This window comes from Delphinapterus leucas, chromosome 16, assembly GCF_059928025.1.
Source record: "Delphinapterus leucas isolate spDelLeu-1000000601 "Yukka" chromosome 16, BTC_Dleu_Yukka2, whole genome shotgun sequence".
In the NCBI taxonomy this organism is placed as follows: domain Eukaryota; kingdom Metazoa; phylum Chordata; class Mammalia; order Artiodactyla; family Monodontidae; genus Delphinapterus; species Delphinapterus leucas.
The window spans coordinates 14,152,345-14,173,522 of NC_143144.1; the positions used below are offsets into that span (position 1 = coordinate 14,152,345).

At 49.2% G+C, this 21,178-nt stretch overlaps 2 protein-coding genes across 3 annotated transcripts in view; one reads left to right on the top strand and one right to left on the bottom strand.

The window, feature by feature from the left end:
* The window catches only part of LOC115804013 (uncharacterized), a 193,969-nt gene extending 186,954 nt beyond the window's left edge, over positions 1-7,015 (bottom strand). Inside the window, exon 1 of the transcript XR_016388046.1 lies at positions 2,742-7,015. The gene's annotated coding sequence lies outside the window, so the exon portion shown is untranslated. The remainder of the gene's footprint in view (positions 1-2,741) is intronic.
* Positions 7,016-18,157: 11,142 nt separating this feature from the next.
* Positions 18,158-20,615, top strand: FXYD4 (FXYD domain containing ion transport regulator 4). Of its 2 annotated transcripts, XM_089897511.1 has the most exons (7): positions 18,158-18,212; positions 18,855-18,887; positions 19,002-19,025; positions 19,724-19,798; positions 19,904-19,940; positions 20,203-20,240; positions 20,426-20,615. In XM_089897511.1, the coding sequence occupies exons 1-7, from the start codon at positions 18,173-18,175 to the stop codon at positions 20,443-20,445; spliced, it is 267 nt and encodes an 88-aa protein (XP_089753637.1). In that variant the 5' UTR covers positions 18,158-18,172; the 3' UTR covers positions 20,446-20,615. The 2 variants fall into 2 exon arrangements, with proteins under 2 accessions (XP_089753637.1, XP_089753636.1); XM_089897510.1 differs by lacking the exons at positions 18,158-18,212; positions 18,855-18,887; positions 19,002-19,025 and adding an exon at positions 19,100-19,277 and having other exon boundaries at positions 20,203-20,615.
* Positions 20,616-21,178: the final 563 nt, after the last annotated feature.

The following is a 21,178-nucleotide window of genomic DNA, read 5'->3' on the forward strand; positions in this document are numbered from 1 at the left end:
AGCTGAGCTGAGGAACTGCCCGTGACTGGGGAGGAAGAGGGAAGCCACGGGAGGTTTCCAGCAGGGACCAGACATGGTTAGAGCAACGCTTGAGAAAACTCCATCTGACCTGGAGGGGAGGAGTGGCCAAGGAAGTTTTTGCAACTGTCCACATGTGAAGGGATAAGGTGTGGGAGGAGGGTGAGTCCCCCAGGAAATAAGGGGAAAGAGGGATCTGAGAGACAGCTAGCGGCAGCTGGCAGAGAAACTGGCTGCAGGGTGGGCTTGAGGCAGTTCAGCTTTGAACCCAGTTCAGCCAGAAAGACCAGAAGAGCAACAGCAAGAGGCAGATCAGAGTGGGTACAAGCATGCATTTCCTGGGGCTGCGCAAGGGGCCCAGAGCACGGGTTTCACAACCTGCAGGAGCTTCAGGATGAGGAAGCAGGAATGCAAGAGGTAGAAAGGAATGTGAGAGGCCAGAGCAGCAGCTGGGGAGGCTGAGGCAGGGCCCGTGGAGGGCACCCACAGGGCTTTGGATGAGTGTATCCAGGAGGTCCAGATCCAAGGGCTGGGGTGGAGCCTTGTCTATGTCTACACAGAGGCCTTACTAGATGGTGGAGTGAGGGCTGAAGAGAGGGCCGTGCACCTGGGGCAAGCCTGGAGCACAGCAGAGAAGAGGTGCCCTGGAACCAAGGGGCCAGTTTTTGATGTAGGATCTACCGCTATCAGCTGTGTGGCCCTGGCCGTGGTCCGGGTCTCTCGGTGCCTCCACTGATCAGTACAACGGTATAAAAATAGCTCCTGCTGTCTGACTGTTCTCTGAGGGAAGGGGCAGTCAGAGAGGCTGGGCCTAGCCCAAAGTCAGTCCATCAGAGAGCCAGCAGCGAGCATGTCAGGCAGGAGATAAAGTCCTTCCGGTAAAACACCCATGTGTTGAGTGCCAGCAGCCGGGCGCCTCCGCCTCAGCTCATCCTCGGGGCCAACCTGGGGGGAGGTGTGCACTCATCTCCCACTGTCAGGAAAGGAGCCTCCTTCTCCCAAAAGAAGTGATGGGCCCAAAACAACGCAGCCAAGAAGTGGCTGGTCAGGACCTGAACCCAAGCTGGCGCCAGAAAACATATCCCTAAACACCAGGCCCCGCTGCCCATGGTGAGGCTACAGGAAGTCAAGAACAAAGAGGGCCAGGACTTCCCAGGCAGCCCAGTGGTTAAGACTCCGCGCTTCCACTGCAGAGGGCCCAGGTTCAATCCCTGGTCAGGGAACTAATCCTGCATGCCGTGTGGCACAGCCAGAAAAAAAAAACGAACGAAGAGAGCCAAGGAACAGCCTTGACAAAGTGGCCCCCAGCAATGCTGCGGCTGGGGGAGGGCAGAAAGGGAGTGGTGTGGTGGAAATAGACACTCCTAGAAGGACATTTCCAGAAAGGGAAGAAGATTCCCCGTGGCGGCTTGAGAGCCTGGCAGTGTCTAATATAGTCTGTTACAGGAGCTGGGAGAGAGGCCACAATGAAGAGGCCAGTGGAGGTGGGGGGAGTGGGGGAGGGGGCAATGAGCTCCGCAAAGGGCTGTGTGTGCACCGAGGAGAGTCACAAAGAAAGGTGGGGGAGGGGGGCTTCCCTGGTGGCACAGTGGTTAAGAATCTGCCTGCCAATGCAGGGGACACAGGTTTGAGCACTGGTCCGGGAAGATACCACATGCCACGGAGCAACTAAGCCCGTGTGCCACAGCTACTGAGCCTGAACTCTAGAGCCCGCGAGCCATAACTACTGAGCCCACGTGCCACAACTACTGAAGCTCGCGCACCCTAGAGCCCATGCTCCGCAACAAGAGAAGCCACCACAATGAGAAGCCCGTGCACCGCCACGAAGAGCAACCCCTGCTCTTCCAAGAGCAGCCCCTGCATGTAAGACCGGAAACCATAAAACTCCTAGAGGGAAACATAGGCAGAACACTCTTTGACATAAATCGTAGCAATATTTTTTTGGATATGTCTCCTAAAGCAAATGAAATAAAAGCAAAAAAGTGAGATCTAATTAAACTTAAAAGCTTTTGCACAGTACAGGAAATCATGGACAATATGAAAAGACAACCTGCAGAATGGGAGAAAATATTTGCAAATGATATGACCAATAAGGGGTTAATATCCAACATATATAAACAGCTCATACAACTCAACATCAAATAAACAAACAACCTGGGAATTCCCTGGCAGTCCAGTGGTTAGGACTCTGCGCTTCCACTGCAGAGGGCACAGGTTCAATCCCTGGCCAGGGAACTAAGATTCTGCAAGCCGCCCAGTGGTGGCCAAAAAAATAAATAAATAAATGAAATTAAAAAGTGGGGTTTACACTATATATAAAATAGATAACCAACAAGACCCTACTGTATAGCACAGGGAACTATATTCAATATTTTGTAATAACCTATAAAGGAAAAGAATCTGAAAAAAATAGATATATACATATGTATAACTGAATCACTTTGCTGTACACCTGAAACTAACACATTGTAAATCAACTATACTTCAATTTTAAAAATGTAAACAATAAAAAATTTTAAAAAATAAAAAGTGGGGTTTATTACAGGTGTACAAAAATGGATTCATTTGACTATCAATAAATGCAATTCACCACAATAACAGACAGAGGCAGGAAAAAGTATTTTACAAAATTAAAATATCCACTTATGATACATAAAACAGCTTAACAGAAAAAGAAGGGAGCATCGTAAATCTGTTAAAGGGGAAAATATGTGTAGATTTACCTTTCAATGAACAATAGTGAGCCAACTGGATTTCCATATGGGAAAAAAATGTACCTTGACTCCTGACACCATGCAAAATCGATTCCAGATGGAGAACAGGTCTAAACGTGAAGGTTAAAAAAAAGAAAGAAAGAAAAAACCTTTAAGAGAAAAACAGAGGAGAACATCTTCAGGACCTTAAAATAAACACATTTCTTTTTTTTTTTTAATTTATTTTTTGCCTGCGTTGGGTCTTCGCTGCTGCGCACGGGCTTTCTCTAGTGGCAGGGAGTGGGGGCTACTCTTCATTGTGGTGCGCGGGCTTCTCATTGTGGTGGCTTCTCTTGTTGCGGAGCTCAGGCTCTAGGCTCGCGGGCTTCAGTAGTTGTGGCTCGCGGGCTCAGTAGTTGTGGCTCACAGGCTCTAGAGCGGAGCACAGGCTCAGTAGTTGTGGCACACGGGCTTAGTTGCTCCGCGGCATGTGGGAATCTTCCCAGACCAGGGATCAAACCAGTGTTCCCTGCACTGGCAGGCGGATTCTTAACCACTGCGCCACCAGTGAAGTCCAAGCAAAGATTTCTTAAATGGCAGGTGATAAATAAATACTGATCATAAAAGAAAAAATTGGCAAACTGAATATTTTCAACTTAGGAATTTCTCTTCCTCAAAAAATACCATTAGGGGCTTCCCTGGTGGTCCTATGACTGACATTTCACTGGCAGGAACATACCCAAGGGAAAGGTGGGCTGAGGTTCACTTAACAGCATTATTCTCAAGAGCCCAAATCTGGGAACTACCTAAATGTTCATCAACAGGAAAACAGATAAATTGAAGTATATACACCAATACAATTCCAAACAGTAAGGAGAATAAAAAGGCCTTGATTGCATGGGAAAGGCTCACAAATGCCTAAAACACTATATCCTGTGTGATCCCATTTATATGAAGTTCAAAAGCCAGCAAAACGAAACTATTGGATAGAAGTTGAGAGAGTGGTTACTGGGGCTGAATCAAAGGGGACAGGAGGGGCCTTTGGGTACCGGTAATTTTGGTTCTTAAACTGGGTGCTGGATACCTAGGCGTGCTCACTTTATAAAGATTCATCAAGCTGGACACTTAGGTGCACTTTTCTATGGGTATATTATACTTCAATAAAAAATTTCATTTAAGTAATCATTTTTAAAGTCACAAATTCATTAACAGAAGGATTTTTACCCTAGGGACTGCCAAATTTATTTCTCACAGTTTTGTATGCTGGCAAGGCCAAGAACAAGGGGCTGGCAGATTCATTGTCTGGTGAGAGCCTGCTTCCTGGTTCACAGACAGCTGTCTTCACTGGTCCTCACATTGTGGAAGGGATGAGGGAGCTCTCTGGGGTCTCTTTTATAAAGGCTCTAATGACAATCACGAGGGGTTCATTGTCATGAACTAGTCACCTTCCAAAGGCCCACCTCCAAATACCATCACACTGAGAATTAGGTTTCAGCAGATGAATTTGGAGTGACATAGACATCTGTAGATACTAACCCCTATGTGTCAAATGATGATCAGAATCCTAACTGTCATGTTCATTTCACAGATGAGAAAACCATGGTTCACCATACTTCCCTAGGCTGGGACCCTCTGACCACAAACTCTGTTTGGATCATAGTGGCCACCAGGTCCTGCAGAAGACAACTGCTCATAATGGCCAAAAGCAGCAGCCTGTGTGGAATAGGTCCTCACGAAGAGCATTGGAAAGGTGCACACGTCAGCGATATGAAGCATGCAGTATAAAACATTTTATGAAACAGAAGGATTCTGACTGCCAGCTATGCAAGAAATGTATTACACGTCTTACCTCCCTAGAGACAGAAATGTAGATGGGTTTAATAAAAATTATGTGGTTAGACAAATATAAAATGTCTACTGGTTTAATAAAAACTATGTGGTTATGTAAATATTGAAAAAATGAATAAAAAGTGTAGAATAGTGCTTACATTAATTCTAAGTGGAGAAATGGTATATATATGCAAATACGTACCATTTATCTCTGTAGATTGGTAAAGATAGCCATTTGCATATATAGTGGTTAGATAAATATAATGTTTAAATGGACACTATATACATAGGAAAATAACTTTTTTTACATTTCTCAATAGATAATATACATACAGTGATTCGATAAATATATAATCAGATACTTAATGGTTAGTTAAGTGTATTTATTAAGGCACCTGTACGTTGTGAAGACAAGTTTTTCCCACCAAAATCTCCAGCCAGGTCAAGCCAAGGACAGTCCTGTCCAGTCCTGTGCCGAGGGTACCAGTGGGAACATTGATCCAAGGGGGTAGCACCAGCCAGTGGTGAGAATTGATGAGAAATATGAGAATATAATGGTAATGGCATTCCATAGGCACTGGGCACTAAGTATGTACCAGATGATCTCAAATTACCACCCCAGGTGGATTATTCCATTAACCCCAAGTTAGAGTAGAGGAAACTGAGGCCCAACAAAGGAACATGTGGCACACTGGTAACTTTATAAAGCTCTTAATTGTCATGAGAACTAATGGGATACTTAAGATTTTTTTTTTTTTTTTTTGGCTGCACCGTGCAGGTTGCAGAATCTTAGTTCCCCAACCAGGGATTGAACCAGTGCCCTCAGCAGTGAAAGGAGCCCTAACCACTGGACAGCCAGGGAATTCTTTACTCCTGATTTTTTAAAATTAATTAATTTAGGCTGTGCCGGGTCTTAGTTGCAGCATGCGGGATTTTTAGTTGCAGCATGCAGACTCTTAGTTTGGACATGCACGCGGGATCTAGTTTCCCCGACCAGGGATCGAACCCAGGTCCCCTGCACTGGGAGCGCGGAGTCTTACCCACTGGACCACCAGGGAAGTCCCTACTCCTTATTTTTAAAGGAAATTTCAGGTTAGAATAACTTTGCTGCACCCAAAATCTACTCCCCGCTAACGTGGGTGTCGGCTCAGTGAGAGCTGCAGAGGTGAAGAACCAAGGCTGAAACAGTCCCTGACTGCCACCTAGTGGCTACTGGGGGTGGACTCCAGCCTGTCTCCCACAAATGAAAACCGCCTTGGGATCCCACACCCTTTCTTGTCTGACTCAGAGGTGAGGCCACCAAAAAGACCCTGGGGTGGGTAAAATGATGAGCTAACCACTGGCTTCACGCCTGGTGGGGCTGTGGGCTGAGGGGGGTAGTTTCTGGGCTTGGCTTGGAGGGAGATACAGAGACACCTGGAGCTACAGTAATGTCACAGAGAAGCAAAGGCAGGGAGGCATTGAGAGACATGTGGGTATAGCAAAGATACAGAAATAAAGATGCCAACAACGCAGAGACCCGGAGGGATGAGAGAAAGAGACAGACAGAAAGAGAGAGAGTCCCAGACAGACCCAGAAAGCAATACCAAAGGATTCAGAGACACAGACACAGAAGGCTGAGGGCAGGGGTGGGGGTGGGGTGGGGGGTGGGGGATCTCCAACAGGAAGAGCCCTTACCCCTGCTGTTCCCATGGACGTCCAGGCAGTCCTCCAGCCCCATCCGAACATCCTCTTCAGGAGGTCCTGGGCACTCTAATTCTTAGTCCTTTCTGGGATTCACTGGTACAGATTAGCTTTATTTCAGAGTTTTCCCCAGGACAGGCTGGGTTGCTACTTCTGCTGTGGTAGGTCCAGCTTTACAGCTTCTAAAACCAAGCTGCCATTCTCTCTTTGTCCTTCTCTTTCTCCTGGTGTATGTATTTCCCAGTCCTCCTTCATATATACATTAGGCATATCTTCCTACGCGTAAAAACTTCTATAGCACTTGCCTGGAGAAAACAAAACTGACTGTGGGTTTCCTCCCATCTGGCTCTGTCCTGAGTAGGCTAATAAAGAGCTGTGAATTTGGAGGGCCCAGTGACCTCTCCTGGCTTGCTGAAGACCCCTGCGTGGCTGATGAACAACGGGACCTGTTCTAACACACTGTGTCCAGCTCGTGGCCTCATCTGCCCCATGCAATCTGATAAATTCACTCCTGTATTCCGGGACCACCTCCCTGCTGGCACTTAGCAAGCTCCTGGAGAATGTGGGGTCAGTTAACAGCAGAGGGACTTGGGAAGGTAGGAAACTTGAACTCCCAAATTCAATCCACCATTCTCCTGTGTTATCCTCTTACCATCCCCCACTCAGCCTCACGCTGAGGCCACATTCAGGTTTCTTCCACAAACACTGCCAATGTCTACGGCCCAGAGGCCTAGATTATGGACCCTGACCTTCTGGATTCTAATTCTGATCTCACCACTTACCATCTGGCTCTCCTTGCCTCCACTTCCCCAAGTATAAAATAGAATATTGATAGGGTCAACTTCATAGTGCTGTTGCAAGGATGCAATGAGTTAATATTGCAAAGTGTGGCACTGAACCGAGTTAAAATCAAGGATTTTGGAGTCAGACTGGCCTTGGGGAATTCACTTAATCCCTCCAAATTTCCGTTTCTCCTCTGTAAAATGGACACAGTGACTTAAATTCACAAGGTTGGGAGTATCTAATTAAATGTTGTGAGAGGCCCCTGAAGGGCCTGAGATGTGAGACGGGGCCACTGTGGCTTTCAAATGTCCTGTCCCTGCAGCTGTGCTTCTTTACCCCTCCACCACTTAGTCCCTACCTCTTCCTCTTCACCCCTCCCCATAAACCCCAGCCTGCCTAGCCTGTGGCTGCAGATCCTCAGAACAATGTCTCTATTCCCATTTCAGAAACCAGAGCTACCTTTCCCATAAAACACTTTCCTCAAATTAAAAGTCCCTTTGCTCCTTCAGAGCTTCCTCCTACCCAGCATTCCAGAAGAGTCTTAACTATGACAACAGAGTTTAGGCTGCTTTTCTTGTGCAATATAAAGCAAGAAAAAGTGAACAGTGAACAGGTGGCACCCAGTTTAACAGACCCATTGTTACTGGGACAGGTGGAGCCTCCCTTTCTTGCCTCCAGAGGTAGGTAAGAAAGTCTTCCAGGCTGAATTGAGCACTTACTTTTTAAATTGTTATCTATTCTAGTAGTTTCATTTATAGTTTTACTAGGCAGTACAGACTTGGGCTATATATAAATGTTTTTCCTCTACAACTTTGTTTCATTTGATTCGCTGGTATTCACCTTAACCCATGTACGTATACGTACTAGTTCACTCGCTTCACTGTGGAATAAAGTTCTAACCCACAAAAATGTGTACTTATCTATCTCCCGTCAGTGGTCAGTGGAGATTAACGTTGTTTCTAGTGTTTTTCTATTAAAAACAGTCCCGGTGGGAACATTTCTGCACTACAGAAGCTGCTGAAGCTGAAGCTTAGGGTCCCACGCTCCAGCCTCACTTGCCCAGGCCTCCATCCACTGCCAGATGCCCCTTCCCCGCCAGCCCCCCAAGCTGAGTTCCCCATCTGCGCCCAGATTCCCTCATTTCCTGCCATCTCCCACCGTCACAACGCCTCAAAGTCCCCCCTCCCTACTCTAGCCACTCCCCACGCTCTGAGGGGCTTCCTGCCCCACGACCCGGCCCTCCGCCCAAGGCCAGCTCCCACCCACAGCCCCGAGCCCCTCCCACCTCACCGCCCGAGCTCCCTCACGAGCCCAGCCCGCCCACACCTGGGCCTCCACCCACACCTGAGACCCTCTTCAGTGCCTCTGCATTATCCCGATCTCCGCAGTCCACACCCCTGCCCCGTCCAAGCCCTGGCGGCCCACCCACACGTCCCAGCCCCCCCCCCCCCCCCCCCGCCTCAAGGTCCGGCCCCTCCCCCCACTTGGGGGCCTCCCCGACATCTGTTCCGTCACACCCGGGTCCCTTCCTCAGGGCCCCCCGCCCGCGCCTGCCACGGCCAGAGCTACACACATACTCTATCCAGGCTCCACACCTCCCCCTCCCCACACCTGGTGCCAGGGCCCCATCCAAGGCCTCTGGAGGCTTGGTGGCAGCAATGTGGTCAAAGAGCATCGTCGATTCAAAGAGTATTTGGGTGCCGTGAAGCAAAACGTGAAACACTCTGAAATCTTGCTGCTCCTACGTGAAAAACCCTCAATAGACGTTTTCCCGAATTTGACAACACCCCAGAATTTTACAGGACATTAGCGGTAATACATTGTGAAGCTGAAAGCGAGTTTTCTAAACTATTAGTAAAAAAAATTTTTAAAGAGTGGGTCAGCCATGCTAGAAGACTCAGTTATCTTACATTCTTTCTCATAGAAATGATTCTAATTTTACATATTCTGATTTTAAATATTCCAGGGAATTCCCTGGTGGTCCAGTGGTTAAGACTCTGTGCTTTCACTACCAAGGGCACGGGTTCAGTTCCTGGTCGGGGAGCTAAGATTTTACAAGCTGAGCAGGTGCGGCCAAAAGAAATAAAATAAAATAAAATATTCTAAATCACTATCATAGGAAGCAGTGGCTATGATTATGCAGTTAATGTTACCACTAAGATTGATACTTTAAAAGGCAATTAATTTTAAATTTGTTATCCTTGAAATTTTGTTGTCAGCTTTTAAAATTTTGCAATTATTTTGCTTTGTCATTCTAAAGAAATATAAACTTTCACACAAACATATTATGTTCATAATTTTGTGTTCTTTTCTTCCGGCTCTGGGCCGGCTTCAGCTCCTGCTTCCGGGATCTGCCCTCGCCCCTCTTCTGGGACAGGTGTGTGTGTGCTCTGAGCGCCACACCTGGGTCATTACATCGCTTTTGGGCACCATGTTTGCACTATTTCAGTTTTTAGAAGCAGTGCCTCTTTCCCAAGGCAGGTGCGCCAATTTAGATACGGAACTGAGATGCGGTGCATCCCACTCTGCCCAAGCCTAGGAGCCTAGAAGGTCTTAGTCACCATGGATGAAAAAATAGAATACAGCAAACTCCACCCAGCTCTAGCGGCAAAACTGGTTCTCCAAGCGCTCTGTGGTGGAAGGGGGATGGCTTCAGACCCTCATTGCGGAAAATTCCAATGTTGATCATTAGAAGTTAATATATTAATATTTTACTAGTTTATTAAGAACTTGAAGGCAAGTAATCGCTCTCAAGACTTTACCCATGAAACTACAAGACGTTCTACATGACAGGAAAAAAGTTAAAACTGCTACTCAATTTTTAAAATATGATTTATTTACTTCCCATTGTTTACTAAACTTCAACTTCAGTGGTTCATTTTAATTTGGTAAACATTGCTTGGAGGTACTTGTTATTCTCTTTTGTAGTCTGATTGGAGTAGAACAGAACACTAGCTCCCTTTGTTTATTGGTAAAACTGCATAACAAATAACTGCAGAACGTTGCAGGGCTTTTAGAAGAGCTACTGCAGTGGAGACAACAAAGACTTTGTTAAGCTTTGATTGCATTTGAATCCAGATTTCAGGTGGCCACAAATTCAATGCATTATTTATCGAACAGACAAGATTCTAGAAACTACTGACATTCACAGTTATGTTCAATGCTAACAAACACAGAATGAAGACACTTTCCAATCATAGTGCCTTTCGTCTGTTCAGCCACTGTTTTCAGTTTTTCAACCCTAACATTCAGTGGCAGTAAAAACATTCTTTTATTCTATTATTGCCAGATAAGTAATTCTCCTAATCAGACACTTAATCTTATTATAACTAACTTATACAAAGATGTAGAGGAGACACATTTCTTGGAACGAGAGCAACTGGTTCTAGATAAGAGACACTTTTCATAAATTATGCTCTAATCTGAAACCTGGGGATGTATTTGACTTCATTGGCTCAGTTTAACAAGGGGAAAAGGGCAAAGGGAAATTTATCACTATGTCATGCAAATGTTTTAAACCTATGTTTCTAACACTGACCAACTCTAACCTCCCAATCTAAGAAAGCAGTCTCTCTACCCCATCATTCTACATCTCAGCCACTTTATGTGTCTCCACTACATTTGTCAATCAATACTTGAAATATTATACCATCTATTTCTCTTTCTTACTTGTCCCCATCATAATATCAGCCATTCAAGGCAGGAGCTTTGCATTACCCGGTTGGAAACTTCAGTTCCTGGAGAAGTGCCAGAACAGTAGTAAAATTCAAAATATATGTTGAATCAGTAAATAAATATCAAGTAGTTATACTAAAATGAAAGTACTTTGAAAGTTGTAAAATCAAATTATAATGTATTAAATTTAAAAAGCATGGTACAGGAGACTTCCCTCTCCATCCAGTAGTTAAGACTCCGAGCTTCCACTGCAGGGGGCACGGGTCGGGGAACTCAGATCCCACACGTCACGTGGCACAGGCCAAAAAGAAAAAGAAAAAAGCATGGTATGCATAGTGATACAAACTTTTCCACAACTGGCACCTTAGTGAAAATAAAATGTACATTTATTGACACAAAATGTCTAAATAGATAGCCATCAGCTTAAAATTCACACACATGCATGCACACCAAAGAGAAATAATATAATATATATATTATATTTATATATATATACCCTGTAAACACCCTAAAAAACATTGAAATTGTACAATTTAAGTGGGAGAATTGGTTCTACGTGAATTCATATCTCAACAAAGCTGTTTTTAAATCACATTCAAAATAAATCACATGCACAATTTAACGTGGAGAGTGGTGATTAAGAGCTGGTTCTGGGGCCACCGCTTCCAGCTATGAGGCCAGGTGCTTCTCTTAATCTCTCTTTGCCTCATTTCCTCATCCTGAAATGGGGTGAGAGTCCTCCCTGGAAAGGTTGTTTTGAGGATGACATGAGTTAACACATGGAAAGTCAGCGCTGGAAAGCAGCCTGCCAGGTAGCAAGCTCTCACCAAGGCTGCCATTGTGGATGCACCCAGAGTTCGGGGTGCTAGTCCCCTAAGGGGGTCATAGTCTGAGGGAGTGACACACGTCAGTGATAATCCCCATATGATGTGCTCGGTGGTGGCCTGTGTGACCAGGTGGATACAGGAGTGACCTGAGATAGAGAACTCTGAATAGAGAAGGGTGGGTATAGGGGAGGTGACACAACGGGAAGCTTTATTTCAGAAGTTGTTGACTGGGAGGTGTGCCCAAGAGGTACTTCAATTATAAGATCGAGGGCTGAGTAGTCTGGTTGAGAGACATGAGCAGTAGTTGGACAAGGGAGCTAAGACACCCTTGGGGCAGGAGGAAAGCATCTCTGAGCTCCAAGGGAAGCGGAATGAAAGGTCGAAGAGAAATGACGTCGCCTGGCATCTCAGTTTTGTGAACCCTTGCGCTTCTCTCCTCTATGCACAGGTTCCCACCCTTACTCTTCGAAGGACTTTCTCAAATACAAATCTAACAATGTCTCTCCCCGGCTTGAGGCCCTCCCTCCAAGGTCCACTGCCGACTTTCTGGCCTTACTCCACGCGGCCCGCCTCCTCCGCTCGTCCCCCTCCTCCCTGGCCTCCTGAGCTCACCCGATGCTCTGTCCCTTCACCTCAGCTATCCCTCACAGCCTCTAAAGTCCCAGGTCCTGAAGCCCACGACCTCCGGAAGATCGTGGCCATCACGGAGGCGCGAATGGATAAATGGGTGGACAAAGGCTCCAGAAGTGACTCAACCAGAGCCCCAACCATTACAGGAGGATACAGCGTGGGGGGGAGAGGAAGAAGAGCTGCGCAGGCGTAATAGGGCGGCTGCTAGACAGGTACTTGGGTGAACTGGAGCAGCCAATCCTCACGAAGAGGGGCGGGACCGCTTCGCGACAGGAAAGCCCTGCCCACACTGCCTGCACGAGAGCGAGTGGGTACGGATGGCTTCTTGAAAGGGGCCTCCTAGAAGCCTATGAGGTCTTTTCTGGCCGGAGTCGGCCAAAGTGATCCAGACCTTCACTCCAGACTCCGAGGGGGAGTGGCTGCCGCAGAGACCTCCATATCCCCGTTCTTGAGACACTCCCCCACACCGTTTCTGTATCCCCTTGTCTAGAAGGCTCTTAGATCTTTGCAGCGTGAAGGGCCCCTCCCGCTGCCTCCCCAGGGCGCTGGAGTCAGCCAAGGCCGAGATCCGGCAAAAGTCCGTCATCCCTCAAACTGCCGCTACCCTTCAGATGGCCCTCCTTGCACCCTGTCTTACACCCACTCACCTCCTGCTCTAACACTGGTAGGCAGGTGAGCAGAGTTAGGCTGCCTCCTTCCCCACGGTCCTCAAAGGGAGTGAGACCCAGATCTGTGGGCAAGGAGCCCAGCACCCTGAGCACACAGAGGGGGACCTGCAGGACATGTCAGAGAGAGGGGAAAGAAGAACAGGGGGCTCCTGAGGGAGACAGCACAGGAAGTGGTCCAGGTGGGAGTTCAGTATGTCTCAGAAACTGGCAGAAGCCTCAGAGGGCAGAGATTCCCTCTATTCTTGTTCTCTCATGAATGGGGTCTTTTCCCTATTCTACCAGACCCTTCAAAATAGACAATCTCAGCTTCCTACTGATGCCTGTGACATTCAGTCCATCTTGTAAGTTAGGAAGAAAACACGTCATGTTCCTACTATGTGCCAGGCTTGATGCTATCCACTTCCCTTTATCTCTGGTCAATCTTAGATAATTCCTGTTTTATTACCTTTCCTCAGGGAAATTAATGACTTTGAGGATGCATCTGTGTTCTTCGCAGAGCAATCAGTAGTGCTTAGAGAAGGGGAAAAGCACCGTTTGGGAGTGTGAGGGGCTGTGGCAGTGATTGACGTGAGCAGAAGAGAGTCCTGGGTGTGAGTGCCGATTTTCAGGCCGCCACTCTTGGCAACAGACTTCCCTCCTTCCACACAAGGTCTTTTGTATCATTTGCAGCACTGAGTCCAGAAGGGGAAGAGAGAGTTCAGAGCTGGATCTTGCAGCTTTCTCTCTTTTTGATACCTCTAGGTTCTCATCTGCACCCACCCAACTCAGGCTGGCTCTCCATCACCCACTCCTCCCAGCCTTTCATCATTGGAGTTTTGATTTCCGTGTAGGTCTCAGTGCCTCTCACCCAACTTTCCCATCTGGTAGGTAAGAAATCAGACCCAGGGGCTTCCCTGGCCGTCTAGTGGTTAAGACTCCGTGCTCCCAATGCCGAGGGCATTCCCCCTGGTGGGGGAACTAAGATCCTGCAGGCTGCCTGGCGAGCCCCCTCAAAAAAGAAAAGAAATCAGACCCAAAGGGATGGCTCCAGAAATTCTGATAAGGAATGCATGCCCAAGAAGCAGGGCAAGTGGCCAGCCCTCCTCGAAAGTGACTTCCTGAAAACAGCCTTCACTGCCAGTCTAGCCCCTCAGGAATCACACCTTGTGAACACAGTTGTTCATCCTAAATACTCCTAACAAATGAGACACTTATTAATACACAAAGCTTTTAAAATTTTCTACACCCAGTTTCATGACTATTTATAAGTGCTGGGTTTAACATCATCTAAGAAGCTAAATTCATTAGCTTGGGACCTGACTTGTGCCACTTCCAGTGTGGAAGGCATTGTTGCCCGCTGCTGAGTGTGTGTCTGGCCTTTGGGGCCTCTTAGAGGGGACAGATGCAATACTCAACCCTGATGCACCTATACTGAACTTTGGCAAAAGGGGGAGATGAGGTGGTGACTTACTGTTGTGTGCTTGCAGAAGCCACACACAGGTAGCTGGGCTCTCTCTCCCTGGTTCTGCCCTAGGCTCAACCTGTCCTCTATCTTGAGCCAGTGTCAATACCACCTGGCTCAGGTGAAGTTTTCTTTCTACCTGTCAAAGGTGAAATACCTCATGGTGATAGGGGTGGGAGTGGAGGACCCCTAAAGAGGGCAGAAGCTTCAGGATGGGGCAAAAGCGCTAGAACCTTCTGGAGAAGTGGATCTGAGGTCCTTTTCATACTTCCTGGAGACCTTCCAAAGCACCTGGGACTTAAAGGGTCCTCTTCCTCAAATGCCTGCTTTCTTGCTGCTTATTCCCCACCGGAGGAGTCTGGAAACTTGAGCTGAGTCTCCATTCTGCTACCATGGCACAGTGTGACCTTAAGCAAGACCATTATCTTCTCTGGAGCACAGTTACCCCATGGGGGTCTCTCTAATGATGACCCCCTTTCTCTCATGCTGCAGATCTTACTGTGTGTATACCAGGGCCATTCACAGCTACAAGAACAGCCCCTGTGAACTGAGCAGCATAATCAGATGTCATCATCACAACAAACATTCAAAGTCGGCTCAGTCATCGTTCCCACTTCATGGATGAGCAAATAGGCAGGAATAGGGTAAGTCAGTTGCTCAAGTGCACATAGCAAGTAACTAACAGAGCCTGGATTTGACTCCAAAGTATGTGCTATTAATGGTTCTTCTGACTCTCGAGGTTCACAAACTCTCCTCACACAGGGCCTGGAAAGCATTCATTCCACACATACAAATTGAGGGCTGGTCATGGGTTGGCCCCGTGCCACTGCAGCCCCTCCACCCCAAACCTCAAAGGTATGTCCTGTTGTTATTCCATTTTATTATTTTTTTAAATAAATAAATTTATTTATTTATTTTTGGCTGCATTGGGTCTTCGTTGCTGCGTGCGGGCTTTCTCTAGTTGCGGCGAGCGGGGTCTACTCTTTGCGGTGCGCGGGCTTCTCATCGCGGTGGCTGCTCTTGCTGCAGAGCACGGGCTCTAGGCGCGCAGGCTCACTAGCTGTGGCACAGAGGCTCAGTAGTTGTGGCTCACGGGCTCTAGAGCACAGGCTCAGTAGTTGTGGTGCATTGGCTTGCTCTGCGGCATGTGGGATCTTCCTGGACCAGGGCTCAAAACTGTGTCCCCTGCTTTGGCAGGCGGATTCTTAACCACTGCACCACCAGGGAAGTCCCGTTACTCCATTTTAGAGGAGAGGGAACTGAGGCTTATAATGAAGGAGCTGCCTGAGATCTCCCAGTGAGCAAGTGGCAAGCTGGGCTTCACATCCAGCTCTTTCTGGTCTGGGAGCCCTGGTCTTAAGCTCTGTGCAAGAACTGAATCTTGAAAATAGCAAGCACCATGGAAGGTTTTCGTGAGGAGGTGCAACATGTTTGCACTAGGAAGGCCCTCCGGCTTCCTACTCACCTGAATCCTCCCCACCCTGTCTTTCAGGGCTCTGTCCTGCCCTCTGACCCCCAGCACTGGGAGCTGCTGGTGGCTTCCTGTCCTCAGTGACTCAACAATTCAATCAAAATCTATTTATCAGTATTGGGAATAAGGGCGGCAACAGTCTTGCTTCAGTTGGTCACTGCGCAGTGGGAGAAGAGGGTGAAAAGAGAGGAATCAGGGAGGCGGGACAGCAGAATAGAGGGGCCCGTGGTCATCCAGCGTCAAGGGCACAGGTCAAAGGCACATGGTGGGGTGAGGGACAGGAAGAGCTTGGCCAGCGGTGCACAAGGCAGGCGCGGGGGTTTGCCGAGGGAGGCGGCCCACTCTTCATCCCAGGCCGGTGGTCCTCCCCTCACCCCACCACCCCCCCATCTCACACCCCTGCCCCCCCCCCCGCCCCGGCAGCAGGCAGGAAGCGAGGACAGGGCGGGGGGCTTCTAACTACAGCTTCCGGTCCCCAGGGGCTAAGTGGTTGTCAGGATGTGGTCAGAGGGTGGGCGATCATGTGGGGTGCCCATCAGCCCCAGATCTCCCCCCAATGAAACCCAGTCCAAGGAAAAGCGATGCGACGGCCAAGTGAATGGAGCCTCAAGGCCAGCCCCACCGCCTCGCTGACACGATGTTCCCGGAACACCCGCCCCCCAGAAGTCCTGGAACCCGCACTTCTGGCCCAAGTACCCAGAAATATCTTGTCCCCTTCCACACATTTCTGGGCCCCTCGTTTAGGATCTAGGTGAGCTAAAGAAACTGAAAGCCCCCTTCTCACGAGACGGGTCTGAGGCCCATCCCTCCCTTCCCTCCGCTTAGCCTCTGAGAGGGCCTGGGGCCCTCCCTCTGCTCGGCGGGTGTGGCAGGTGAGCCGTCTCCTTTAAGAGTGCACTGGGGAGAGGGAGCCGCAGGAATCTTAAGGAATCTGACCAGTTCCTTCGGCCCAAGAGTATTGTTGCCCTGGGCGGGGCTGCTGGGCTTAAAAAGCTGGAACCCACCTGGGCTGGACGCAGCTCCAGGAGCCTCCTCAGACCAGCTCTCTGCACTCAGCTCTCAGGTGAGCAAGTTTCCACCAGGACTTCGGGGCTCCTAGGAAAAGGGGTGGGGGCAGAGGGGGTATCAGTCTGAGGAAGGGGTGGTAGCTGCCTGAGTATTCTCAGTAACGTGTGTGTGTTTGGGGGATTGGAGGACTGGAGGCTGCCTGCTCTGTGCCCACTGTCATATGGAAGGAAGGTGGGGTGGAGGCTAGAGGAAACAGGAGCCAGTCTTTGGCCAAAGAATATGTAAAGTGGAGTTGTGACCCTCACGATCCAGGAATTCCAGGGTGGTGGAAGGGGCAGGGAGAGACAGATTGGCCAAAGGAGGGCCAGGTTTGGAAATTGCTCAGAGCCAACAGACCCCCATGTTCCCAAGGAGCGTGTTAATAGTTCCTCCTTCCTATGGCAAAAAGACCCATGTACTTGTACATTTACTTATCGTAACACGTTTCAGTACTTAACTATGTGCTACGCGCTATTCTTAGGCTTAACATATAGTAACTCATGTAATTCAGTTACAACCTTATGAGGTTGCTATTATAATTATCCTCATTTTTACAGGGCACTGAAGCACAGAGAGGTTAAGTAACCCAGCTGAGTCACACAGCTGTTAAGTGGCTGAGAGAGGAATTCTCTGGCACGTAATAACTGGGGTTGCAGTCTGGAACACTGACGACCCCTATGCCTGCCTGAGGCTAACAATAGGCAGAAAGCTGGTAGCGGTCTTATCTCAAGGACACAGCCACCCTAGGGACTAGTAAATGAAGATATGGATAGTTCCCACCCTAAGGAGAAAGAAGGAGCCATGTCCCACCCAACAGGCAGTTTCCTGCCAACAGCAGTTTGTACTCTGAGAGTGGAATTTGGGGCTACCTGGAGCAGGGCTTGGCCAGGGCTGAGGTGGGAGGCTCTTGCCTGTCCCTGGCACCTGCCCCCAATGCCTCTGCTTCCCCTGCCCAGCTGTTCACTCAGAGGAGTCCTGGGCATGCCCTAGGTGGAGGCTATCTTGGAATTCAGCCTGGTAGTGCCCCAGGCCCAGACCTTTGGATAGCCCGAGGCCTGACAACCTTAGCCCTTTGAGCCAGGGGTCAGGAAGGCAGGCACCAAAGCCTGAGTTAGAACAGCAGCCCTGCTCTCCTGATGGTGTGTCAGGCATCTGATTACCAGATTTTAACAAAACCTCATATGGCACTTACTATGCACAGGCACTGCTCTAAGCACTTAACTCCACAAGGCATTACTATTATCATCTCTAGACAAGGAAACAAATTAGTAACTTTTCCAAGTCGACCCCATAAGCAAGGACAGCCTTGAGATTTGTGCCACCAAGTGCCGTGAGCCTGGGGCCGGTCGGGGCTGTCTGACCCCAGCCTGCCCCCTTCCCCTGCAGCCTAGTCCTGCCGCTGTGTCATGGAGGGAGTGGTCCGGGGCCTTCTCCTCCTGCTGGCAGGTGAGTCCTCCCAGAGGTGACCCTGCTGTCACTCACCCACCCACCCACCAAGGCTGTGAAAACCAGGACAGCATCTCACAAAGGGGGCCTGATGTTGAATGAATGTGTTTTCATTTCAAATGTCAACTTAAAGAGAAACATAAAGGAAGTAACGGTACAGGTAGGAAGTAGCTATTGCAAAAGTTACCCGGGTTAATGGAACTTTGGGAGCTAACCATGTGTTGGCGTGAAGAGAACAGCATTCCCTACTTCTTTAGGAGGCAGAGCATTAGCCAGGACCTGTGTAGGAAGCTTTTCAGGAGAGGGTAAAAAGATACCAACACACCATCCCATTTTGAGTGTAAGAAAGAATAGCAGGAAGCCTGAGAAATTGCTGGAAGGGCTGGGGGTGGTGGGGACGGAGGGCGGGGGTGGGGGGCGGACACAAAGACCAGGAAGTAGGAGACAAAATCCCAGGTCTGTTTGGGGGTGCGGAAGGTGTGAGGAAAGGAACCGGTGACCTCAGGGCCCCTCCATCCCACCTCCCCAGAGTCCCAACGAAGCTGGCTGTCTTTGCGCCTCTAGGCTGGGGTCCTGGCTGCTGATTCATTTTGAGACCAGTGCCATGAATTAACAGCCAGTCCCTCTGCTTCTCTCACCCAGGCCTGCCCGTCCTGGAAGCCAATGACCTGGTTGGTGAGTAAGGCCCCAAACTGCCCTGCTGGCCCTGCCTTAGCTGGCCCTAAGACCCCACATCCTGCCTCCTGGCTCTGGTCCTTATTTATTTTTTTTATGTTTTCTTTCCTGCAGATAAAGACAGTCCCTTCTACTATGGTAAGAGCTGATATCCCTTGCCCCCCACCCCTACCCTTGCCTATCCTGGACCTCTTTGCTAGGGGTTGGTGAGGGGTGATGTGGAGCCCAGTGTAGACAGAGAGGGCCTTGAGGGAACAGGGGAGGAGGGGCAGAATGGGGCTGAGACTGGGGATTAAAGAACCAGAGTCGTCGTCATCATCGTCGTCGACTAAAAGAGTGACAGGCCGACTCATAACATGGTCTTTGGGAGAACTTCATTCCAGCAAGGAGGTAAGGTGCCCACAGGATGTTTAGGAAGACTTCCGGGGAAAGGGGCTAGAGGCACCTGGCTAATCTCCTTTCTTCAACTCACTCTCTCTTGCCTTCCCCAGGACCAGCTCCTTGCTGCCTGACACGCCCCAAGCAGGTTTCCGCTCCCTCTGCCTGGCACTGTCCCCCAACACAGTCCTCATGTGCTCCAGGTCTCAGCTCAAATGCCACCTTTCAGAAAAGCCTTCCTGGATCATTCTTCAAAGCCCATTCTTTTTCTGTGCTCTTCTGCTTGTTTTTTCTTCCTATCACTTGTTCCCGCCAGGTATTAGATGATGTACTTACTGGCTTGTCTTTCTTGTTGCCTGGAATGTAAGTGCATCTGTACAAGCAGGTGGTCATAACTATCTGTTGAACGACTGGGCTGGAGCCAGGCTGGTGCCAGCTCACTCTCTATGCTCCTCTAGACTGGGAAGGCCTGCAGCTGGGCGGGGTGATCTGTGCGGCGCTCCTGTGCATCGCTGGAATCTTGTTCGCCCTGAGTGAGCAGTGGGACTGGTGGGGCCGGGGTGGGGGTGGGGAGCAGGTGGGAAGGGGGTGGCTCAGGCTCCCCAGGCTCTTTGAACTGGCTGTCTCTTCCTTCACAGGTGGCAAATGCAAATGCAAGCAAGATCATAAGCACAGGTGAGACAGGGCCCTGTTGTGTGCACCTTGAGCAGAGCAGAGCTATCTGGCGGTAAAGCCCTACAATTTGGAGAAAGAGGACAGCCCCCGGGCTGTCCCTGGGCTTGCAGTGGGATTTGTCATTCACAGATCATCAACCCTGAAGGACCCCAAATCAGGGAAAGCTCTGACCCTTCGTATTGTGTAAAGTGGCACCAGGAATCTTGGTGGGGGAAAAGGACAGAAGGCTTGAGGATGCTAATCTGACGTGTTCCTTTCTCAGCTCCTTACCCGAGAAAGCTGTTCCACTCATCACTCCAGGTGAGACAGGCTTCGAGAGGCTTCCAGGCACTCAGGCAGGATAGCCATATAATTTGAGAATTAATAAATTTTATGCTGTAAGGCAGGCTGTCCTGAGCCAGCCTGCCTTGGGGTCACCTGAGGCTGAGGGGGGTGTCCGTGGAGTGACCCAGTTTGTGAAGACCTGACCTCCATTCTCTCCACAGGCTCTGCCAGTACCTGCTGAGCACAGGACCGGCTTCACGGCACTTCCTGCACCAGCTCCCATACTGTCCCCTCCCCCTTGGGGGGCTTTACCCTTCATGATGGCCTTTCTCTCCGAGGGTGGGCCCTTAGGCTCCCTTATGCTCAGGAGGCTGTCCAGAGCTTATTTCTAAATTAAACTTTTCTCCTCCCTCCTGTGGTCTTACGACCTTCTGTGGGTATGGTTAGGGACAGGCAGGCTGGAAAGGGACAAGGAAATCTTGCTCAGGAAAGTCCAGGCCCCTCAGCGGGAGGGGGGGGTGTCCCATAGATTGCTTATGCATCCTGTGGCCACATATCTGTCCTGAAGCCATTCCCAGCATGCCCCCCACTTTGAGGACCTCCTGATAATTGATCTCCTGCCTCACACATGCATGATGCAAGACATCTCAATGTTCTATCAAAGAACCTTACAATTTCCACACCTTGCCTGGAGACCTTATAAGTCCCGATGACCCAGATACCCATGACATCCTGTAACCTAGAATGATCCCCAGTCGTTTGCCCTCTGCTAAGACCCCACCTCACTCAGTGAGTGCTCACACAGCCCAGGAAATGGAGCAATTTCTTCACTAACTCACCCCAGTAAAACCCTATGAAATTCTCAGACCAACCCATGGACCCTTCCCCCACTCTGGGTGATGTCCCGTGAGACCCCCACTATAAGCAACATCCCAGCAAGCCCTGCATAGTGCATTTTAGAAACAAAACCCATC

What these genes read in the sequence shown, in the direction of transcription:
- FXYD4 (XM_089897511.1), top strand. Translation starts at nt 18,173, where the DNA reads ATGGAGGGAGTGGTCCGGGGCCTTCTCCTCCTGCTGGCAG. An exon ending in TGGAATCTTGTTCGCCCTGA is followed by an intron (nt 19,799 to 19,903) that starts GTGAGCAGTGGG and finishes CTTCCTTCACAG; the next exon opens with GTGGCAAATGCAAATGCAAG. An exon ending in AAGCAAGATCATAAGCACAG is followed by an intron (nt 19,941 to 20,202) that starts GTGAGACAGGGC and finishes TTCCTTTCTCAG; the next exon opens with CTCCTTACCCGAGAAAGCTG.